Source organism: Asterias amurensis, chromosome 3, assembly GCF_032118995.1.
Source record: "Asterias amurensis chromosome 3, ASM3211899v1".
Classification (NCBI taxonomy): Eukaryota; Metazoa; Echinodermata; class Asteroidea; order Forcipulatida; family Asteriidae; genus Asterias; species Asterias amurensis.
Genome location: NC_092650.1, coordinates 9075565 through 9098028, shown reverse-complemented (window position 1 = coordinate 9098028; position 22464 = coordinate 9075565). Strand labels below are relative to the sequence as shown.

Below are 22464 nucleotides of genomic sequence, written 5' to 3'. Positions count from 1 at the left end.
AATTATATGACAGAGTCTGTGTGACTGGACAGTTCTTTTCCTGGTATTTACTCATTTTCTTTCCCTTTTGGCGACCTCTACAACCCCTATGAACTCGATTAACTTTTGAATACCCAGATTGACGATCTGTTGGTAAACATGACATGGTAACCTCGTTGCTGTAGTGACATGTCGGGTCTTAGTCTCTTCAATTCAATGCTGTTGTATTGTAACATATTGTAAGGTTCACGCTTGGGTAGCCATGGTGATGTAGCATGCATTGCCAGGGAGGCAATCAACAACAATAGTATGCCAATGCACTGTAGATATATCATGGTGGCATACTCAAGTTCAAATCAAGATTGAGAAATTTGTTCTTTGAAACGTAGCAATTACCTGGCAATTTCATGAAGATAGAAGTAGTTCAGTTTGTTCCATGACCCAACCTGAAGCTGTTGATAGACTTTCATATCTTGTTGTGATCCACAGCCAGACAAAAACTTATACTTTGTCGGAACCAAAAGACGGGTCTGCCTGCGAAGGCGCACACACTTTCATGTCACTCCTATAAAAGCATCATCATCAAAATCCCTGTAGTTTCTTGAATTGGTGGTAATCTTTGAGTGATGTGGTTTCGCTTGATTAATCACACATTGATGACATGGTGATCCTAATACAAAATGTCAAAAACAGTGCAAGCAATCACAAGGGGGTCATTAGGCCGAGAAAATATCAGGTCCAATATATGATCGAAGTTGTGAGTAGGTTACGTGTTGTGATAGACCAGCATCAGCAATTGATGTGAGGAAGTGTGCGACCTCTGGCTTGAATGGGTTATCAAGATTTAAAGGAACACGTTGCCTTGGATCGGACGAGTTGGTCTATTAAAAGCGTTTGAAACCGTTTGTTATGAAATGCATATGGTTAGAGAGATGTTTTAAAAGTAGAATATAATGATCCACACAAGTATCACTCGAAATTGCATGGTTTTCCTTTTACGTCGCGAACTATCACGGTTGGTCATTTATGGGGGGTCAAAATTTTGACTCCCATAAATGGCCGACCGTGTTAGTCGATAGGAGAAAACCACGCAATTTCGAGGCATATTTGTCTAGATCATTGTATTCTACTTTTACAATAACTTTCTAACCATATACATATATGTACATTTTACAACCAACGGTTACAGAACGCTTTTCATATACCAACTCGAACAATCCAAGGCAATGGTTCCTTTAAGTTGAAATCCCCCAAGATCAAGAGCTTACCAGAGAAAAGTGTAACTTCATCTAGAAAGTTATCAAATTGTAATAGGTTATCAGAAGTCTGATGGGGGGGGGGGTCGGTACACCATATTTAAGTGAAATCAACTTTTGTAGTGACAAGTTTTAAAGAGAGCTCTTAAAAATCAACAGCAATCCCTCCGCCGTAAGACTCACTTTCACGTGGAACATTTGAGCAGGCATATCCTGGGGGCGTGCATTCACTGATGACAACAGAATCGTTGCACCGCAACCAAGATTCGGTGATGCACATTTGTCCACATCATGTTCTAAGATGTAGTCAAATAGAATGTTGGTCTTATTTCTCACACTGTTGGCATTCCATAATATACATTCAGCTTACTGTATCTCTGGGGATAGGTCTCAGGTTAGTCAAGTTGGCACCAATTTGATGGTTACACATGTTTTTCTGTCCATTCTTGATTTAATATGGACTGGCAGTGGTCCATGAGAGTTACCTGGTGAGGGCTCAATAGTAGTGCCATGGTTCCATAGTTTGGAAGGTTTGCATCGAATATGGGATCCAGCACGTCTGCTTCCATATCGGAAGATACCAAAGTCTTTAAGGGTGGTGTAAGTTTCACTCATTATATTTATTGCCTAGGCATGTTGTGGCTTAGGGCTAGTAACTCAGTTCTACCATGGAGGAAGGAAGAGAAAGAGCTCGAACGACCCGCAAAACCGCAGAGTAACAAAAGAATGCCCTGACAATACCCCTGTCTGACCAGTGGAAAAAGATGGGGGACCTCCAGCTGGACGGCCGATTAATGAGCGGGATTAAATCTCTTTGTGCAGTGGTATCGCCATTCTGCACTCTTGCCTGCTTGTAAAGTTGAATCATTGGAGACAAGAATTGTGAATATACATTGTACACGTTTTCATTTACCATTTGTGGTGTTTCACGGAAACATCATGGCATATTTTTACATTTTTTGTGACTTTCCGGTCACTAGTGGTGGTTTAAAATTTGGGTATTAGCAACTGAGGGTGGTTGGTATATTTAATTGTGTTTTTCGATTTGGTGGGCACAAGGGTACACAATTTTTATCAGGTCTCAAAAAAGTTGTTTTTTCTGTATTATATCCATACGACATACGACACCATGGTTGAGTGAAGAACCAAGTGCGCACGCGCAAACTCACATACGCCAGGTCGCCCATTGTCTGTATAAGGTATGTGGGTGATTACGAGGTGTTGTTAAACGACCGCGGTACCGCAGGTTCGACTTTTGAAGTCCCTTCGTTCGAGCTCCTTCTCTTCCTTCCTCTATGGTTCTACTGTATGATATACTTGCAGTAGGAGGTGGTTGCATTGTAGTTGATCATACCAGTGGTGCTGAACAGCCCCATTTATCATCAGATAAAGTGTGGTTTGAGTCACTGATTCTGTCATTAGCATGTGAATGGGTGGCTGTATCTTCAAGGCAATGGACCATAGGTACTGATATACGGAATCAGTCAAGTACAGAACCAAGGTAGAAAAATCATCATTCAAAATCACTTTTGTGAGAAGCCCAAATCCGAAGAAAACAAGATCAGTGATGTCACTACAGATAATGATGATGTTGCATAAAGTTTGAGGAACATGTAAGCTCAAAAACATATATGAAAAGCTCAAAAATCTGGAGAGCTCAGAAAAAGGGTGGCAGCAGCCCAATCAGCACCATTGTTGTTGTTGTTGTAAGTGATGTTGTTGTTGTCGTTGTCGTCGTCGTCGTCGTCGTCGTCGTCGTCGTCGTCGTCGTCGTCGTCGTCGTTGTCGTCATCGTCGTCTTCGTACATGAATGTGCGAAGTTTCAAGTTCATACGAGTTTGGGAAAGGTGCTTTTGGTAGCGGACGAGGGACGCTGAGAAGAAGAAGAAGAAGTCTGAAGAAAAAGAAGGAGTGCATGCTTTTGTTCCTTCCAATCCAGGACTACTGCAATGGGTTACTGGCGGGTCTTCTAAACACTGATCACGCTCCTCTACAAAGAATACAAAATTCCCCTGCCAGATTAGTTACCCGTACAAAAAAATCAGAACCCATACATTGTAACACCCATCATTCGCTCTCTCCATTGGCCTAATCGTCTCTGATCTTCTTATTGTGTATAAAGTTGTTCATAATTTGGCCCCTGTATATCTCAAGACCTCATAGCCCTTCTTTCTTTTTCACTTTCATCAGCTAACCGACGCCTTTTGACGTGGCAATTAAGATACACTTTTTGAACTTCCAATAATGTTGGGATCATCTTGAAACTTAGTACACTGCTAAAAATGGTATTCTTGAAACAAGAAAATTATTCTTGTGTCACTCCCTAGAAAATATTTTCTAGGGAGTGACACAAGAAGATTTTCTCAAAATAAGATGTTTTTCTTGTTTCAAGATAACCATTTTTAGCAGTGTAGGTTGTTAGATATTGTCAAGTTCTTGTCATTTCCAGCTTTCCCTGGAACCCCACACCATTAAACGCTTTGGCAATCAGGCCTTTTCAGTCATAGCGCCAACACTTTGAAACAAGCTACCCACCCACATTCAAGCTCCTTCATTGGACACTTTTAAATCTCAACTTAAAACCCATGTGTTTTGTCAATTTGGTTATAGCGCTTAGAAACTTCCGTATTTAGCGCTCTATAAACTTCCGTATTTAGATTATAAACATTGTAACTATTATTGTTATTATTATCAAGCAAATGTGTAGTGGCAAAATATTTCAGAAGCATAATTTGTTTATTAAGTCCATCTTACTTGTTAATATTAGTTGTTTAATGAGAAATATTTAGTATCTCGATCTGTGAAGTTACTTGGTCGATTTTAGTTGTGATAGTCATAACACTCCATAACTTTCGCAATTACATCTTGCTCTATAAGCCTTTTTGAGGTATGGTGGACAGAATGCTACAACACTGTAAAGTTGTGGTAAACTTGTGCGTATGGACCATAGAAATAGAACGTATGTTAGTCAGTGAAGTACGCATTTTAGGTGATGCGACGTTTACACTTAAACCTAATGACCACCAACATGGTGAGCGTGGCATCAGTCGCTGCGTGCGGCGCGCGCGTATCACGTCCGCCATACCTCAAAAAGGCTTATGGCCACAGTGACAGATAGTTTACAAAAAAGGAAGAATTGTTTGTACTCTACTGCTAATCTATGCCACGTGTTTCATTGTCAAAAACCCTTGCTCTATGATTAGACCCAGCAGTTTCTCCTGTACTCCTTTTTCAAAATTCCTTACTGTTAGCGCCCCAGAATTGTATCCATTGTATGTAGATTCAAATGGATACCCGGTACCTCAATTGGTTACCCCCTCAATTTGATATGATTTTCACGACACCAAGCCACAAAAAAATGCTCTAAAATGAAGAAGAAGAAAAAAGAAAAAAAAAGAAACTTGAAAAGACCCTGGAGGCTTTTCGATATTAAAGGAACACGTTGCCGTGGATCGGTCTAGGTGTGTCTTTGAAAAGCGTTTGAAACTGTCTGTTATGAAATACATATGGTTAGAAAGATATTTAAAAAGTAGAATATAATAATCCACACAAGTATCACTCGAAATTACACGGTGTTCCTTTTATGTCGCAAACTAACACAGTCGGCCATTTTATGTGTTCAAAATTTAGACTCCACAAAATGGCCGGCGGAGTTTCTTCGTGACATGAAAAGAAAACCGTGCAATTTCGAGGCATGTTGGTGTGAATAATTATCCATCTAACCATTTGCATTTCATAACAAAAGGCTTCAAACGCTTCAACACGCCCGGTCCAAGGCAATGTGTTTCTTTAAGATGCAACATCAGGTTGAAATTGTACTCAAGATAGTTTTGGTGTGTTCCAAATTGATGCACTGGTTGGTAAGTTCACAGAAATCCCTTGAATTATATGGGTGCCTTGACTACATGTATGTGTCCTATATTGCACGGTAACGTACCAGGTTTGACTTTAAAAGAGAGAATGCATCAAAAGGATATCATCACTAGCTCTAATTATGTCACAATTACAAATATAAAATGGGTAAAATGGTCATGCTGTTTGGTCAACAGTTGACTATTTATTCATTTGAAGAAAGTGAGGGAAACGTGTTATACAATATAATAAGTTAGACAATTTTAGAAATTCAAATCTTATTGTTCCTTTTTATTTCAGTCATCTGATGATTCTGTTCAAGTCACATTAGAGGACCAACAGAAGATAAACATATTTGCAAGAAAAACAAACAAGTTAGGTGAACTGCAAGTGGAGATCCAGAGCAAACAGGTGCGCTTTATTTAACCGGGTTCCACAATGGACCCTTATTATGAAATATGCTTTCTCGCATGGGTACAGACCCTGTTGGTTGGCAAACACTGTAGAGTTGTGCACTAAGCAGATGCACAAATGCGTCTGCGTCACGCACCCATTAGCCATGTACAAAACAATGCGATGTTTCCTATTTAAAAAAATTTCAAAAGAAGCTTTAACACACCAAAAAAGGTCAACATGGCGCCATGGTCATTATGTTGAATAAATTTAACCCAAGTTCAAAAATCGATTATGTAGTTCTTGAGATACAGTAGGATCCCACTTCCGGTTAACCCGGAAGTAAAGGTCAATACTGGGTCACGGAAAGCCATGCTTGATTTCCAATGCACAAAGAGTTCATAACTGAGAAAAAATTGAAAATCTGTTGTGTAGTTCTTGAATTAAGGTTCCACTTCCGGTTGACCCGGAAATAAAGGTCAACATAGGGTCACACCTACCCGATGCAATTGTCCAATGCCAAAGGAGTCCATAACTGAAAAAAGTTTGAAAATCGGTTGTGTAGTTCTTGAGAAATGGTCCCACTTCCGGTTGACCCGGAAGAAGAGGTCAAAATGGGGTCACGGATTTTCCCCAACAAAATTTAATGCCTAAGGAATATATAACTAAAGAAAATAACTAAATCGGTTATGTAACTCCTAAGATATGGTCCCAATTCCGGTTGACCCGGAAGTTGAGTTCAAATCGGGGTCACAGTTACCCGAGGCAATTCTCCTATGCCTAAGGAGTCTAATACTGAAAAAAACTTCGAAATCGGCCGTACACTTCTTGAGATATAGTGCTGCAAAGAAAAACTCATTAAAGCTTCTAATTAGCATAACTTAACACGTGATGACGTCACAGTCTTAAAATTATGTTTTTCATACTAATAAATTTCATAAGGTACACGATGGTATGCAAGTTACCCCAATCCAATGCCGTTTACAAAATTCCAATTGTGTATTGCACTAACCACAGGGAAGATGTATCAATGCAATGATCAATGCATATCACGTTGTACCCATGATGTCAAGATTTTTAATTAATCATTAATTATTGAAGTACTTTGACTGATTTTAACAAACTGAAACATCTCTTATTAGAATCAATAAATTTTTCAACACAGAATATGAAATTTTCAAAACGAACAGATAGATTATTTTGAAGTTACTGTCAATTATTGTGTTTTTGACCTGTAAAACGATTCCACTTTTAGCTCCATATGTTTTGTACACAGAAAACAAAACGCGCAAACGTATGACGTCATGATGACGTGACTGAAATTGTTAACCTGGAAGTCTTATCTACACTTCAAGACAAGTCCATAACCGAAAAAAAAAAAATGGGATCTGATATTTAATTCTTGAGATATGACTTTAACAATATTGCCTAATTAAATGTTCACACGGCTGTAACTTGAATAATTAATTAAGACTTTTAATCTAATTAAATTAAAAATTAAGTTAGTCCATAAACTTTCATATGTTATATGATTTGTCACTTTTTGACATATGACAATTTGAAAAGTCAAGTGTTGAGTCAATACGATTTTGAGGAAAGAAAGAATAATAACAATAACTAAGAGATAGTGATTGTAAACAATCACACAGCTGTTCCTGAATTTTTTTAATAATAGTTTTCTTTGCTACAATAAAACACACACATTACAACTCTTTGACATGTGATTACCTGGTATTGTATCTGATACTAAATCAAAAGAAGCTTTAACACACAAAAAAGGTCAACATGGCGCCATGGTCATTATGTTGAATAAATTTAACCCAAGTTCAAAAATCGATTATGTAGTTCTTGAGATAGGATCCCACTTCCGGTTAACCCGGAAGTAAAGGTCAATACTGGGTCACGGAAAGCCATGCTTGATTTCCAATGCACAAAGAGTTCATAACTGAGAAAAAATTGAAAATCTGTTGTGTAGTTCTTGAATTAAGGTTCCACTTCCGGTTGACCCGGAAATAAAGGTCAACATAGGGTCACACCTACCCGATGCAATTGTCAAATGCCATAGGAGTCCATAACTGAAAAAAGTTTGAAAATCGGTTGTGTAGTTCTTGAGAAATGGTCCCACTTCCGGTTGACCCAGAAGAAAAGGTCAAAATGGGGTCACGGATTTTCCCCAACAAAATTTAATGCCTAAGGAGTATATAACTAAACAAAATATTTAAATCGGTTATGTAACTCCTAAGATATGGTCCCACTTCCAGTTGACCCGGAAGTAGAGGTCAAATCGGGGTCACAGTTACCCGAGGCAATTTTAAGGAGTCTAATACTGAAAAAAACTTCGAAATCGGCCGTACACTTCTTGAGATATAGTGCTGCAAAGAAAAACTCGTTAAAGTTTCTAATTAGCAGAAATTAACACGTGATGAGGTCACAATCTTAAAATTGTGTTTTTCGTACTAATAAATTTCATAAGGTACAAGATGGTATGTAACTTACCCCAATCCAATGACTTCTACAAAAACCCAATTGTGTATTGCACTAACCATAGGCAAGATGTATGAATGCAATAATCAATGCATATCACGTTGTACCCATAATGCCAAGATTTTTAATTAATCATTAATTATTGACGTAATTTGACTGATTTAAATAAACTGAAACATCTCTTATTAGAATCAGTAAATATTTCAACACAGAATATGAAATTTTCAAAACAAACAGATACATTATTTTGAAGTTATTGTCAATTATTGTGTTTTTGACTTGTAAAACGTTTCCACTTTTAGCTCCATATGTTTTGTACACAGAAAACAAAACGCGCAAACGTATGACGTCATGATGACGTGACTGAAATTGTTAGGCTGGAAGTCTTATCAACACTTCAAGACAAGTCCATAACCGAAAAAAAAAATGGGATCGGATATTTAATTCTTGAGATATGACTTTAACAATATTGCCTAATTAAATATTCACACGGCTGTCACGTGAATAATTAATTAAGAATTTTAATCTAAATAAATCTCAAATTTAAGTTAGGCCATAATCTTTAGTATGGTATATGATTTGTCTCATTCTGATAATTTTAATTTGACATTTTAATAATTTGAAAAGTCAAGTGTTAAGTCAATACGATTTTGAGGAAAGAAAGAATAGTAATAATAAAAATTAAAAAAAATCTCGACGATTACAATAGCTGTTCCGACTAAAGTTCGGAACAGCTAATAATAATAAAATAAAAAAAATCTCGACGATTACAATAGCTGTTCCGACGGACAGTCGGAACAGCTAAAAATAAAAAAAATCTCGACGATTACAATAGCTGTTCCGACGGACAGTCGGAACAGCTTATAAAAAATTCTAACTTGATGCTCTTGAACACTTGTAACCATCTGTTTCATTAAACAATATTAGTGAATGCCTACCAGCAAATCTGTTGAAGTGTTATCCGACCCTGTTAGTATTAGTATTAACACAGGTCCTCATGCAACTACTAATAGGTATAAAAAAGTTACTTGGTACTTGGTAGACTTTCCTCCTGAAGCTTCCGCTGGGGTACTTAACAAGGAGGTCAGGAGAGCGTCGTCTCAAACTGATGAATTGGTGACCTGTTTGATTTGAAGTACCTAGCGGCCATCTTTAAAAAAAAATGGTAGATATAGTAAATAGTAAGGACCTCATCCTACTCTTTTTTGAAATATCCGGACGATCAACTGGTATTTTTTTTTTTTTTTTGGCCTAAGTTCATTGAACATAATGTACATTAGGCGAGAAGAGAGAATTGTGAATTCATGTTAGACCATGGAAAGATACATGTAACTGTGAACTGGTGGGATGCTTTGCAAGAGACAATTATTGGAACCTCTACAGTATAATTGGGAGAACCTTTTGTCTGAAGCAAACATGTACCAGGCGTCTTATTTGACAGTGAAGGAAATTTTATATTGCACACAAGTTGTAGCAACAATAAGGATTTGGGTACTTTTTGTAGGACACAAAACACAAGGTCCACAGATTGACAGTAAACTCACACAGTTAAGATAATGATGGTTTAAAGTTTCCCTAAAAATATTACTTGCTGAGGTGCTGTAGTTTTCAAGAGATAAGCAAGTGTTGTGGCTGAGTGGTTAAGAGCATTAAATTCAAACTCTGGTGTTTCTGATCAGCAGAATGTGGGTTTGAATCCCCAACCGTGACACTTGTTTCCATAATCATTAAGCAAGACATTTAACCATTGCTTCGTCTTTTGGATGGGACGTAAAGCCGTTGGTCCCAGGTGTTGTGGAATTCATGTCAAAGAACTTAGTGAATTATCAAAAAAAGAAGAGGTGCGCCGAAGCACCTTGTTAACCCTTATAAGGTGCTACATACTTGGGTTTCTGAATTCATCACACTCAGTGCCTTGCGTACTTGGTTTTGACGTGTGCTGCATAAGCCTTTGATATTATTATACAAGTTGCAAAACAATTTTTGTCTCATGAGACGAAAATTATTTCAGCATGTAAAACATATTTGTGTAACATTGTTTTACTCATTTCTCACAAACTATAACACCTCAGCAACTAATATTTGAAGGTATATTTTGCTTTCTACTATCATTATCTTCAAACGGTGTAAGTTTAATTTAGCCTGCAGACATAATGTTTGGTGTCCAACAAAAAATATCCAGACCCTTTAGAAACAAAAATATTTATTGCATTTAAATGTAAATTTTGTTTTCAATTAGAACAGAGCCCAGTTAATGGATCTAGTATCCAAACCCTTTAATCTAGGTTCAAACAATTCAAATGCTTCATTTTGGATTAATTAAACCAACTCAGTACTAAAAAAGCTCTTTCTCAATAAATTAATTACTATTTTTGTCCTTTAAATTTTACAGTAAGCTCCTATATCTAATTGAGAGTGCCTCTTTCCAAGCAGTTTTTAACAGTTTACACAAGATATACCTCAGACTGTAAAACTTTTGTAAGTCTAAATACTTGACTTGTTTATATTTTGCCAACAGAAAGATGTTCAGAATATGCAAGATGCACTTGATGAGCTTGAGCTTGGAGATGACGATGCTTCGATACCATATCCTTTCAGCCTTTGTTCTAGCCTTGCTCAAGGTAGTCGAATTATTCACTCCGAAAACACTCCGCCGCTGTATAAAAACCCACCCGTATTCACTGTGCGTTCAGTGTGTGATGTGTGTAAGCACATCGCACGACACGATGCCCCCATACACTATCTGCATGCGTCGGCCATTAGGCCGGCAGCCTTGTAGGGTCTGTGTTGAAGCTACTGACCTCATTACTATAAAGTGAAGAGTTCCAACGGTCAACTCATTACCATAATGCCTGCGAAAGACGAGACATGTTTACATCACACAGTACCATCACGGACGCTCAGCGAGCATGATAGGGTCCAAAGGTTGTGATAAGGGAAGTGCGTGATTGGACGTCAAAATGAATAATTCATTTGCTTCACATCCTGTGTTGTCTGATAGGTCTGACGAAAGATATACATATTCATGAGCTGCAAACCAGCATATCCGAGAGCCCCCCCCCTCCCCATTTTTTTCCAATAGATGAATTTTTTTCATGAAACACATTAAACCCAAAAGTTACAGACCCGACAAGGCTTTCGTCCTGACGGCCTCCGCATGCGGTTAGTGGTACGAGTGCGGATGACTTGTGTGCACAGTAGTCGTACGATGTGACAGTGTGTATATGCGTTGGTCGTGCGGTGTGATTACACACACCACGCACAGTGTATACGGCTGGGTGAACAGCGGCGTCTTTTCGGAGCGAATAATGTGACTGCCTTGAGCAAGGCTATCTTTGTTCCTATGTGAGGGGGGGGGGGGGGCTATTGCTACCATGTACACATTTCCATATCATTGATTAGAATTCTAATGTTGAACTTGTTGATGTGCTCTTATATTCGGTACCTTCTGGAGACCAAGGACAAAACTAAAAAAGGGAAATTTAAATGACTCCACATGAAAATTCAAGACAGGGGTCCCTCTACAATGTTTTTAATTTATTTATAAGGTCTTTGGGAAAAACAGGGTACAGGGACAATGGGGAAATCAAAAGATATTTCCACAGGGATGCATCCACAGGGATGCATATTTGAGAATGTGTGTGTGGGTGTGTGTGCTTCCTTTCCAATCTATTTAGGTTTGGAATTGGTCGGGGTTGTGGGGGAGGGGTCCAGAAGAGTAAACATCATCGGCCATGTAAATGTTGATGAAAGGATCAGCAAATAGTGACAGGATTTATCATTTCTGTTTGTATTCAAATCAATTATGACCAATCCAGCCCATTAAAAAAAATGATTTAGATTGTACATTGTTCAGATATCAATCTATGACTTAAAGGTGCAAAAATGAAAAAATCATACAAAATTTCACAGTTCACAGGAACTTGACAATATCTAACAACCTACTAAGTTTCAACACGATCGCAACATTACTGGGAGTTGTACGAGTTCAAAAATTGCATATTTAATGCCACGTCAGGTGATACCCCCATGACTTTATTGATCTGAAAATTCCCACATATGATACCTGCCTGACAATCAACATTTGCATAAATTTTAAAGTGATTACTTAAAACTTCACCACACACATCTTCAAAAAGTCAATTTTTAAAGGCAGTGGACACTATTGGTAAATGTCAAAGACTAACCTTCATTGTTGGTGTATTATAACATATGCATAAAATAACAAACTTGTGAAAATTTGAGCTCAATCGGTCATCAAAAATGCGAGATAATAATGAAAGAAAAATAACCCTTGTCACACGAAGTTGTGATGGTTGATTTCGAGACCTCAAGTTCTAAATCTGAGGTCTCGAAATCAAATTTGTGGAAAATTACTTCTTTCTCGTAAACTATGGCACTTCAGAGGGAGCCGTTTCTCACAATGTTTTATACCATCAACCTCTCCCCATTACTTGTCACCAAGAAAGGTTTCATGTCAATAACTATTTTGTGTAATTACCAATAGTGTCCACTGCCTTTAAGGGATAACCTGTCGCTAGAAGGCGCTGTTGCGTTTTGTGACATGATTATTTATTTTTTTTTTAACTTCCCACCCTTGCCAGACACTAATATCGTTGAAAGCAACTTCATAGCATTTTCCACTTTGGGATTAGAGGGCACTTCCGGTTTCGACCAGAAGTAGAGGTCATGTGAGGTCAAGCACACAAAGTTAAAATGAAGACCTCATTTATTCTAACCCAAACTCTTGGGGCTGATTTGATACAAATTTTTTAAACATTTAAAATAGAAAACTTTAAAATGGCATCACGTGACAGCTTTAAGATGACGTCACGTTTCACCCAGAAAAGATGTACATGTAGTTCAACTACCAAGATGCTTGCAAGATATCTTCATGTGCTTCTTGTGTTTGGTGGGAAATCGAGCATTATCATTAGTTGTGTCAAGGTCGGATCTGCACTCAAGCTTGCAAAAAGAAGATTGGAATCAGGAATTGTTCAGAATAGGACACTCTGAGATGTGCAAGGGGATGAACAGGGAGGCAGCCCGGCAAGGCCTCCCCTGTAATGGCTGCTGAAAGCGACTCAACTCCACAAAGTACCATTTCAATCTTTGCCATCGTCCTGCAATACACACAAGTACTTTGATAACATCTTCAAGGTAATATGGCTACTGAATTCACGACAAAGCTGGCAATGGATTGCCTCTACATTGGAAGAGACTATATTAAGAGAACATGCGAGGGTGTGTGACTCCAGGAGTACGCCCCCACTACAACTTGAGGATGAGGCGGCCACAGATGCAAGTCTATGTCAGATTCGCGACACCGCACTCACGAAACTCAATGCGTGCATCAAGGACATTCACCCACCGAGCGTCTGCAAACAAGATGATGCTATAATCGCTACAAAAACAGTGGTTCTTTATTTGACATCAAGACTTTTACAATAGCGGAGGGCGCTGTTCAAGATGGCAGTCTGCTTTTAGTTTTCTCTCTGATGTTTGTGTTTTTAAACCCGTTTTTATCACATTTTCTGTGCGACATCCATCATCATCTCAACTGGTGTTTTGAAAAGTCATACGTTGGTGTGTTGTATTTTGTCGTTAGTCTGCAAACACTAACTCATGATGATTTTGTGATATTTGTTCTACACATTGAGGGCATTAGATGTTACATGTATGACTTCACTTGACCAACCCGGAAACAACTTTCATGCTGAACTTCAAGTCAGTTCAACAACGGTATACGTCCTTATATTCCTGTCGTGATTGGGAACCGGCCATCCTGTAACAACTTCGTCTTGTGGAAGGTAATCATGATAATTTGATTAAAATTTACTCAGAAGAACATGTGCAAATGACCACGTTCGGCATGCTTAACGCTCGATCCATTAAAAACAAGACTGTTGCTTTTGAAGAGTTCGTCATTGAGAATAGCTTGGATGTGATTGGACTTTCTGAGACATGGCTTACTCAAAATGATCCTGCTGTGATTGCTGATCTTACTCCCGATGGTTACTCATTTAATTATGTACCAAGAATCAATAAGCGTGGGGGAGGAGTTGGCATATTGTTCCGAAGCACCATCAGTGTTAAAATTCGCAACAGAAATAAGACGTTCAGCTCCTTTGAGGCTCTTCAGGTAGAGTTGGTTATCAACAAGACCATGATTCATCTAGTCATAATCTATAGACCACCTGGGTCTACAGCTTCTTTCTGTACTTTCCTAGCTGAGTTTGCATCTTTTGTAGACAGCTACCTGTTTGACCATTCATCTCTAATCATAACGGGTGACTTTAACATTCATATGGATAACCCATCAGCTGTAAAACCATCACAGTTTACTAATTTGTTATCTGCACATGGACTGCAATCATGTTCATGTTGCTACCCATCAGGGAGGCCACACCTTAGACCTCCTCATTACACACTCCAGTGATCACAGACTCTGGGACATCTGTGTCGATGGAGGAATATCTGACCACTCTGCAGTCTTATTTAATCTACGTATGCAGAAACCAGCTGTACCTACTAAAACTTACACCTCAAGAAATCTCTGTTCACTCAATCTCAATGCCTTCTCTAATGATATTAGAGACTGTCGGCTCATTAAGAACTGTTCTGAGTCACCTACATCCGGAACTGATATATACAATGCTACTTTGCTTGACATCTTAGACAAGCATGCACCATCTAAAACATGTACTTTCAAGATTCGTCCTTACACCAGCTGGTACAATGCTGAGATTTCGGAGGCCATACGCAAGCGTAGACAATGTGAACGCAAATGGAGGTCTTCGACACTTGAAATACATCGTCAAATCTACTGTACCCAGCGTCATCATACTTTAGCCTTGATACAGAAAGCCAAGCGTCATTATTATCCCAGTGTGGTCCGCGAGTGCTCTGGTGACCAGAAACTTCTCTTCAGATTTGTTGACAAACTGCTCCTCAGGAATACATCTTCACCTTTGCCAACTCATGTCTGCCCAGAAAATCTTGCCAACCAATTCTGCCACTTTTACATGTCTAAGCTGTCCACAATCCATGCCAGCCTACCTTCAGCTTCCACTAATACACCACTGACATTTCCAGAAGCTTCATCAGAGCTGTCATCTTTTAGATCTGCCTCCATTGAGGAAGTAAAGCAACTCATCTTAAAGACACCCTCTAAATCATGTGAACTTGATCCAATCCCAACGACAATACTTAAGCAGTGTGTCGATGAGATTGCTCCTGCCATTACCAGCATCGTCAATCACAGCATGGCCTCTGGGGTCGTGTCGTCCACCCTTAAGATGGTGCTAGTTCGACCATTGTTGAAGAAGCCCAACTTGGACCCTGGTATCATGCATAATTACCGTCCTATTTCCAACCTCACGTACCTCTCCAAAAAACTGGAACATTTGGTTTTCAACAGACTTGCATCATAGGGGATAATAAATGTTGGTGCTCTCCTATCCAGTGACGTTGTGTCTGTTGACTTGTGGTGAATTGAAATATGTATTGTATTAATACGATTTCAATTATTGTAACTGCTGTACTATTTCCACCGTTGTTATTATAAACATGGTGTTTATGGGAAATAGTTTAACCAAGAGATGTGACCCTTTAAGACCAATTTGGTCTGTATGTGAACGAAAATGTTTTCGAGATTTAGGATATTTTTGCAGATCCTTGGGTAGCAATAACTAGTTTCGGAAGTCATGTAAGCTTCCTCGTCAGTTGCATGTAAGTTTGATTCAATGAATCGGGTAATCTCTTGTTTACATCTTGAGAAAGATGTAGGGAGCAACCATTATGGTGGGGTTTATGACATAGCCGTGGGTATGTTTGTATTTTTGAATAGATAACCAAGGCATGTACTCAAAGTAGAGCAATCAAATCCTCAAGTGTTTCGTGTAATTCGGGGGAGGGATCGTCACTGTTGCTTCCAGACTCAGTTGTGTCCGGTGGCAGTTTGGCTCTGATGATCTTTTCCCGTATGTTTTTGTCTTTTTTGAAGGCAATGAAGGGTGTGTTCGGAAAAATTTCCGTGAGTATTTCATCGCTTTGAATTAGAGGCCAATGTTTAATGATTGCCCGTGATATATCCTTGTGGAAAAGTGCCGGGTTGTATGTGGTCGTGAAGACGAGAGGTGATTTATTGTTTTGCTGGTGTACTTCCAGTGGTTTGTGAATCATGTTAGCACGTTCATGATGTGATACTTTTTGTATCTGTGTGTTTATTTCATCATGTGTGTAACCTCTTGCTGTTAATTTGTTTGTGAAAGTCTTGACGTTCTCTTGAAAATCCTCAATGTTGTTGGTGTTTCTTGCAAAGCGGAGGGTTTCCCCGTATATGAATGTGTTAAAAACATGTGGTGGGTGGGATGAGGATTTATGAAGGTATTGATATGTTTCTGTGGGTTTGGTATAGACCTTGGTGTCTAGTATACCTGTTTCACGGAATCTGTTACCTTTGAATATAGTTAAGTCAAGATAGTTCACTGAACAGTTTGAGGCCTCAAAAGTGAATTTGAGGGTGGGGTGCATTTGATTCATGGTATTTACCAGGTTTTTGAAATCTTCAATGTTACTGCCATAGATTATGAGAATGTCATCTCTATAGCGCCACCAAGTGAGTATATTGTCAGCTTGTTGGAGGATTCGATTTTCGAGATCATGGAGGGTTATGTCACATATTTCGGGGCTGGCTGTAGAACCCATGGCACAACCGACTTTCTGTAGGAAATATTTATTTCCGAATTGGAAACAATTTCTCCCAATGATGAGTTCCAGAAGAGTACGGATGTATGAGGAATGTGGTCTGTTAATGGCATATTGATGGTTTGTTCGTTCGAGCGCACTGCATACACAATTAATTGCCTCTGTTTGGCGGACATTTGTGTACATTGAGACAACATCAATGCTAGTAATGAGTACATCTTGTGGAAATGAGGTTTCTTCAAGTTTACGCAATATGTCTGTTGTGTTACGGACATATGTAGGTTGCGAGGTAACTATCGGAAGGAGAAAATAGTCCACGAATTCAGAAATCTTTGCTGTGGGGCTTGTGCATCCGCTGATAATGGGTCTACCAATGAAATGTTCTCCTGGTGGTTGAGTTTTGTGTATTTTCGGTAGAAAGTACATTGTTGGGCACACCACTTTCTGTTTGAGGGGGTCGAGGTACTCATATGTTTTGCGGTTGATGATGTTTTGGTTGGCCATTTTCGTAAGGGCATTATGAACTAATTGACTCGTGTCTTGTGTAATATCTTGTTCTAGCTGTTGATAATGCTGAGAACTAAGATGACGGAAGCCTACGGCTAGATAGTCAGGAGTGTTCATAATGCAAATTCCTCTGCCTTTGTCGTATGGTTTGATCACGATTTGGTTGTTGTTTTTCAACTGTAGGAGAGCTGATTTGTGTTTCTTGGTCATATTGTTTGTTGTTTCAAACGAATATGAGCAAGTTCGAATTTTGTTGCTTCCAAATAATCTTCAAGTTTGATATTGAAGGTTGATTTGGGAGACCAGGTGGATGGTGTTTTGAAGGGTTGTGTTCGGGAAGTCTTATTGTGCACAAGGTATTTTATTCTCATTCTTCGATTGAAAGTGTTTATATCTATCAAAAGAGAACGGCGTGTGGGTTTGGCCGGGGTGGGAACGAAGTTCAAACCTTTACCTAGTGCGATTTTCTGATCTATCGAAAGTTCAACACTGGAAAGGTTCGTTATGAATTGTTCGCTTTGATTAGCCAAATCTGATAACAGATTATGTTGTCTCTGTTGGGACAGGGTTGAGCAGTGGCGAGAAAAGCGATTGGCTTTTCTATGGGTTCGTGCGAGAAAATGTCTTGGGAGACTTGTTTTATGTGTCTCCGGTGCGGACGTGCGAGAGGTGACAATATGCACTAGCCAGGAGTAAGCTTGAGTTGGTGGGGTTGCATGGAGGGTGTGTTCACGGGTCTTGAATGGAACAATAGGTACGGTAGTAGTCCATTGTGTTGGGGGGTTTTGCATTTTGGCGGGATTTAAAGAGCGGGATACTGGGATCCCATGGTGAAACCTCATGCGAAACCCAAGTGGTTGGTGGTCCCAAATGGGATGGGGTTTTTTGGTATAATGTTTTCCTATCCGGTTGGATTGTTGGAAAAGGAATATTAACAAGATATTAAATATTTGTTGGGGTTATGTGTTGATAGCAGAAGTATCTTTGATAGTTATCATGAATACAAAGTTGATAAACGTTGTGTAGGATACTTCTGTTATTTAATTTGATGATAATGTTTTATGAATCTTTTTTTATATCCAATGTCGGATATGTACCTTCTTAGTGAACGACAGTCTGCCTACCGCCCACACCACAGTGTTGAAACTCTTCTTGCTCACCTGTCAGACCATATTCTTCAACAAATGGACTCTGGCAGAGTCACAGCAGCTGTATTTTTGGACCTGTCGTCAGCCTTTGATACGATTAATCACACTATTGTTATCAGCCGATTATCTTCACTTGGGGTTAGTGGCACAGCTCTGCAGTGGTTCAAGTCCTACCTCACTAACCGCCATCAGTCAATTTGCATCAAGGGCTCAAAATCTACATCAGTTCCTCTTGCCTGTGGTGTTCCTCAGGGATCAATTGGTGGACCTTTCCTTTTCTCCATATATACCAGCCCTCTCGGTCAGATAATCCAGAAGTATGGCATTCAATACCATTGCTATGCAGATGATTTTCAACTATTTACATCTTTTTGTCCACTGCAATCCAGTGCATCAGCAGCCATGGCAAAGCTTGAGGCATGCATTGATCACATAAGATAATGGATGAGCTCTAACTACCTAAAGCTGAATGAGTCTAAATCAACCTTCATGTTACTCGGCACCAAGAACAATCTCAACAAGTTAAACATATCTTTTGTGCGCATTGGTGCTAGCTACATTAGTCCCTCCCCATCATGTCACAATCTGGGGTGTCATCTTTGACAGTCAAATGACCTTTAATGATCATAATATCCAGTTTGTGTAAGTCGGTTAGATTCCAATTACCCAATATTGGATTTATCCGTGGATACCTCACACGTACAGCTACTGAACAGATGGTACATGCCTTAATATCCTCTAGGCTTGATTTCTGCAACTCACTTATGTATAACTTGCCCCAACATCAGCTCAATCGGCTTCAGCGAATTCACAACTCTGCTGCCCGACTTGTTACACTGACAAAGCACTCGGATCATATTACCCCATTGTTGAGGTCCCTCCATTGGCTACCTGTTCGAAATCGTATCGTCTATAAGATTCTCCTGCTTGCATTCCACACAATCAACGGATCAGCACCTGCATATCTACAAGAAGCCTGACCCAGATTTGTACCATCACGTAATCTCAGATCATCTCAATTTGTTTCGCTCGTTGTTCCACGTGTCCATCGTTCATGGGGAGGCCGTTCAATACACCATTCTGCCACTTCACTTTGGAACTGCCTGCCGACTGAAATTACCTCGTCCACATCCATTGCTTCCTTCAAAACCCGTTTGAAGACCCACTTGTTTCTTAAATGATTGTACTGCCTTCCAGGTTTTGATTACTGGTTAGTTTAAGTTTTAATTTACTCATTATTGTAATGTGTTTGCTTAGAACTGCTACTGGCTGGTCCAGGTTTTAGGGATTGTTCATTTCCAGACTTTTTAGTGTGTTTTTATAATTGTATTGCTGTTTTTTAATTTCTTAGGTTTGTTAATGACTAATTACTTAGTTTAGTTCTTTTTAGCCTTTTTTTTTCTTTTCTTAAATTGTATCTATATGAAGCGCCTTGAGCGTCTTTTAGGCGGACTTTGGCGCTATATAAGTTTTCGTTATTATTTATTATTATTATTATTATGACGTCATCATGATGTCATTACAATATGCTGACTATTGCATAAATATCTTTCATCTCTGAATTTTTTTTGCAATCGCTCAATGGGAACATTGCAAAATAGTGCTTAGAAAATGTTGTCTGAAAAATACAATTAAAAGGAATACAAACAAAAACTTTAACGAAAACAAGAGCTGTTTTGCTGTGCTGAGCGACGTAACAGCTAAAAAAACTTTAACGAAAAACAAGAGTTGTTTCGCTGCGCTGCACTATGAAACAGCTTATAATCAGTTTTTATGTAGCGCTTTATATGCCATGTCTCAAAGCGCTTCCAACATTGTTACCACTGATCACTGGGCCTTTTCATTCCTTAAACTATCTCAGCTCCCTGGGGAATATACAGCCTGTGTTGCCAAATATGTAGCACACTAAGCTAAGTCAATCACCCATTTACCCCTGGGTGGACATGAGCAATTAATGTCAAGTGTCTTGCTTAGGGACACAAGTGTCACACCAGGGATTTGAACCCACACTTTGCTGAACAGAAGTATCAGAGCTTGAGTTTGATGCTCTTATCCACTCAGCCACTACACCCCACATTTAAGTGATTGAATGATTTTTCAAAACACATATGTAATACAAGTATCGCTTACAAAAGGTAACCCAAGAGCTCATTTTAAATTAGTTTCACCAGCTTAACTGTAGTGATCATGAGTCTACCTGAAGTTTGTAAAGTACTGTAATCAGTCTCTGTTAACGCTTATTGTTTAGCTTTAAATATTAATACTAAATTATAAAGAATTGTTTTTCCTTGACTGCCTTGTACGTATATGATAGGTGAAGTATTCGTCAGTAAAAGTGTGAGTGATGCGACGGCCCTATTGGAACAAGCCAAAGTAGAGAAAGAAGATGAGATTTCATCATTAGAGAGACAGTGTGAATCCATCAAAGGAACATTGTCTGATCTTAAAGCTCAGCTTTATGCTAAATTTGGCAACAATATTAATCTAGAAATGGATGAAGCTTAGCAACTTGAATCCACTTTTGAAATGTGTGGCTGTTCTTTTAACATTTACTGCGTGTTTACTGTAGTTATTTGAGATTTGTTTGTGCTGTACTGGAAGTACCACAAGAAGGCATAGAAGCAGTGTTTTACATTCACTCTGAGTACATGAGGATGGTATTGTGATTGACATTAATCCTTTGGGCTAGAGTTGGTAACTGTCCAAAGATGACTTCAAAATTTGATTTTGTGACATTGCATCTTGTTATACCTACACATAGGTAACAAAAAGTTTTATTGGTCGAGAACAAATCACATGATGTGATTCAAAAAGGCATGATGTGATTCAAAATTCATGTTACGCTTTGCGCTGTGCAGCAGGACAGCGCAAAGGGTAACAAGAATTTTGTTTACCTGTGTACATCACCTTGATCATTCCCATTGTTGGTCCATTTCCAGCGCTTTGGTTTTGTACTTCCTCGGGGGCAAATGCTCGGGTGCCATTTTCCCACTCGGGTGCCATTTTCCCCCTCGGGTGTACAAACAACAAGCATCCTGTCACAAAGTGCAACAATTGTATAATGTAAAAGGATGTCGTTTACATAATGGCTGTTCATACCATATTTACTAATACTTTCAATTAGTATTGAAATGGACTTTATTTTTCACTTTGACACTATCTTTGAATTTATTTTTTTGAACTTTAACAAGTGTAATGTACATCAAGGCAAAATGGCTGCTTTATAGAATTGCAATGAAGGCCTAATTTGGTGTAGGTCCTGCCCCAAGATCTACGCTGATCCAAATTTTAGTCATTACTCTGTAGTGATGTTGTTTTCAGTTTTATAACATGTTTACAGTCATTGTTTTGACCCGTACCGGCAGAAAACAGATTTGAACACTGAATATAATTATTCCAGTTTGTCATTGTTTGATGCTTTTACAGTAGGTCTGATTTGAATCCTTGGTGCAAACTCAGACAGGTCAGTTATGAATCTTAACAGGGTTTCCACTGTGTATTTGTATTTGCTTACAGACGATACAAACTGTTTACATAAAGTGATTTTCGTTGAGAGGATTTGATGCATCAAAGAACCGTTCATTAATAATAATATTGACTGTAATTATGGCTGTCTGTGTTATTATAGATGCAGGTTGTTTTCCTTTGAAGAATAAACAAGCCATAACCTTGCATATAACCATTGTCTGCACGAACTTATCTTTACTGTCTCTTTTGTCTTAATAATTACATTATCAAGTAATAAACAACAAGGTTAACCAAGGAGTGGGTAATTTGGGGTTGATCAGAGACAAATTAGGGAGGTTAAGCTGCACTTTACGCGAGCAAATGCGCAAACGTGAATGTCAAAAAATGTTGTTGGAAAAATCTCATGTTTTCAGCACAGGTGAAGTTAAAATTGTTCACGTCAGGTATGTACCTGCAGATGTCATATGTAAGCATGCAAGAAGCACACAGTGGTGGCTTCACATACAAACAGGTGACGTCACCTAGACACCAACACAATTTTCTGGCGTTTACGTATTTGCTTGCATAAAGTGCAGCTAGACCTCCCTATTGAGTAGAGTGGGCATTACACCTGGTACCTGTGGTTTACCATGCTGCATGCTGTGATGGCTCTCTGCCAAGGAAACATA

General features: G+C 38.9%; 1 protein-coding gene across 1 annotated transcript in view; it reads left to right on the top strand.

Moving 5' to 3' along the window:
- The window catches only part of LOC139935176 (prefoldin subunit 4-like), a 38001-nt gene extending 16000 nt beyond the window's left edge, over positions 1–22001 (top strand). The window contains exons 2-4 of the mRNA XM_071929647.1: positions 5388–5498; positions 10483–10550; positions 20632–22001. Coding sequence (XP_071785748.1) covers positions 5388–5498; positions 10483–10550; positions 20632–20833 — 381 coding nt within the window. The 3' untranslated portion in view covers positions 20834–22001. The remainder of the gene's footprint in view (positions 1–5387; positions 5499–10482; positions 10551–20631) is intronic.
- The last annotated feature ends 463 nt before the right edge of the window (positions 22002–22464 follow it).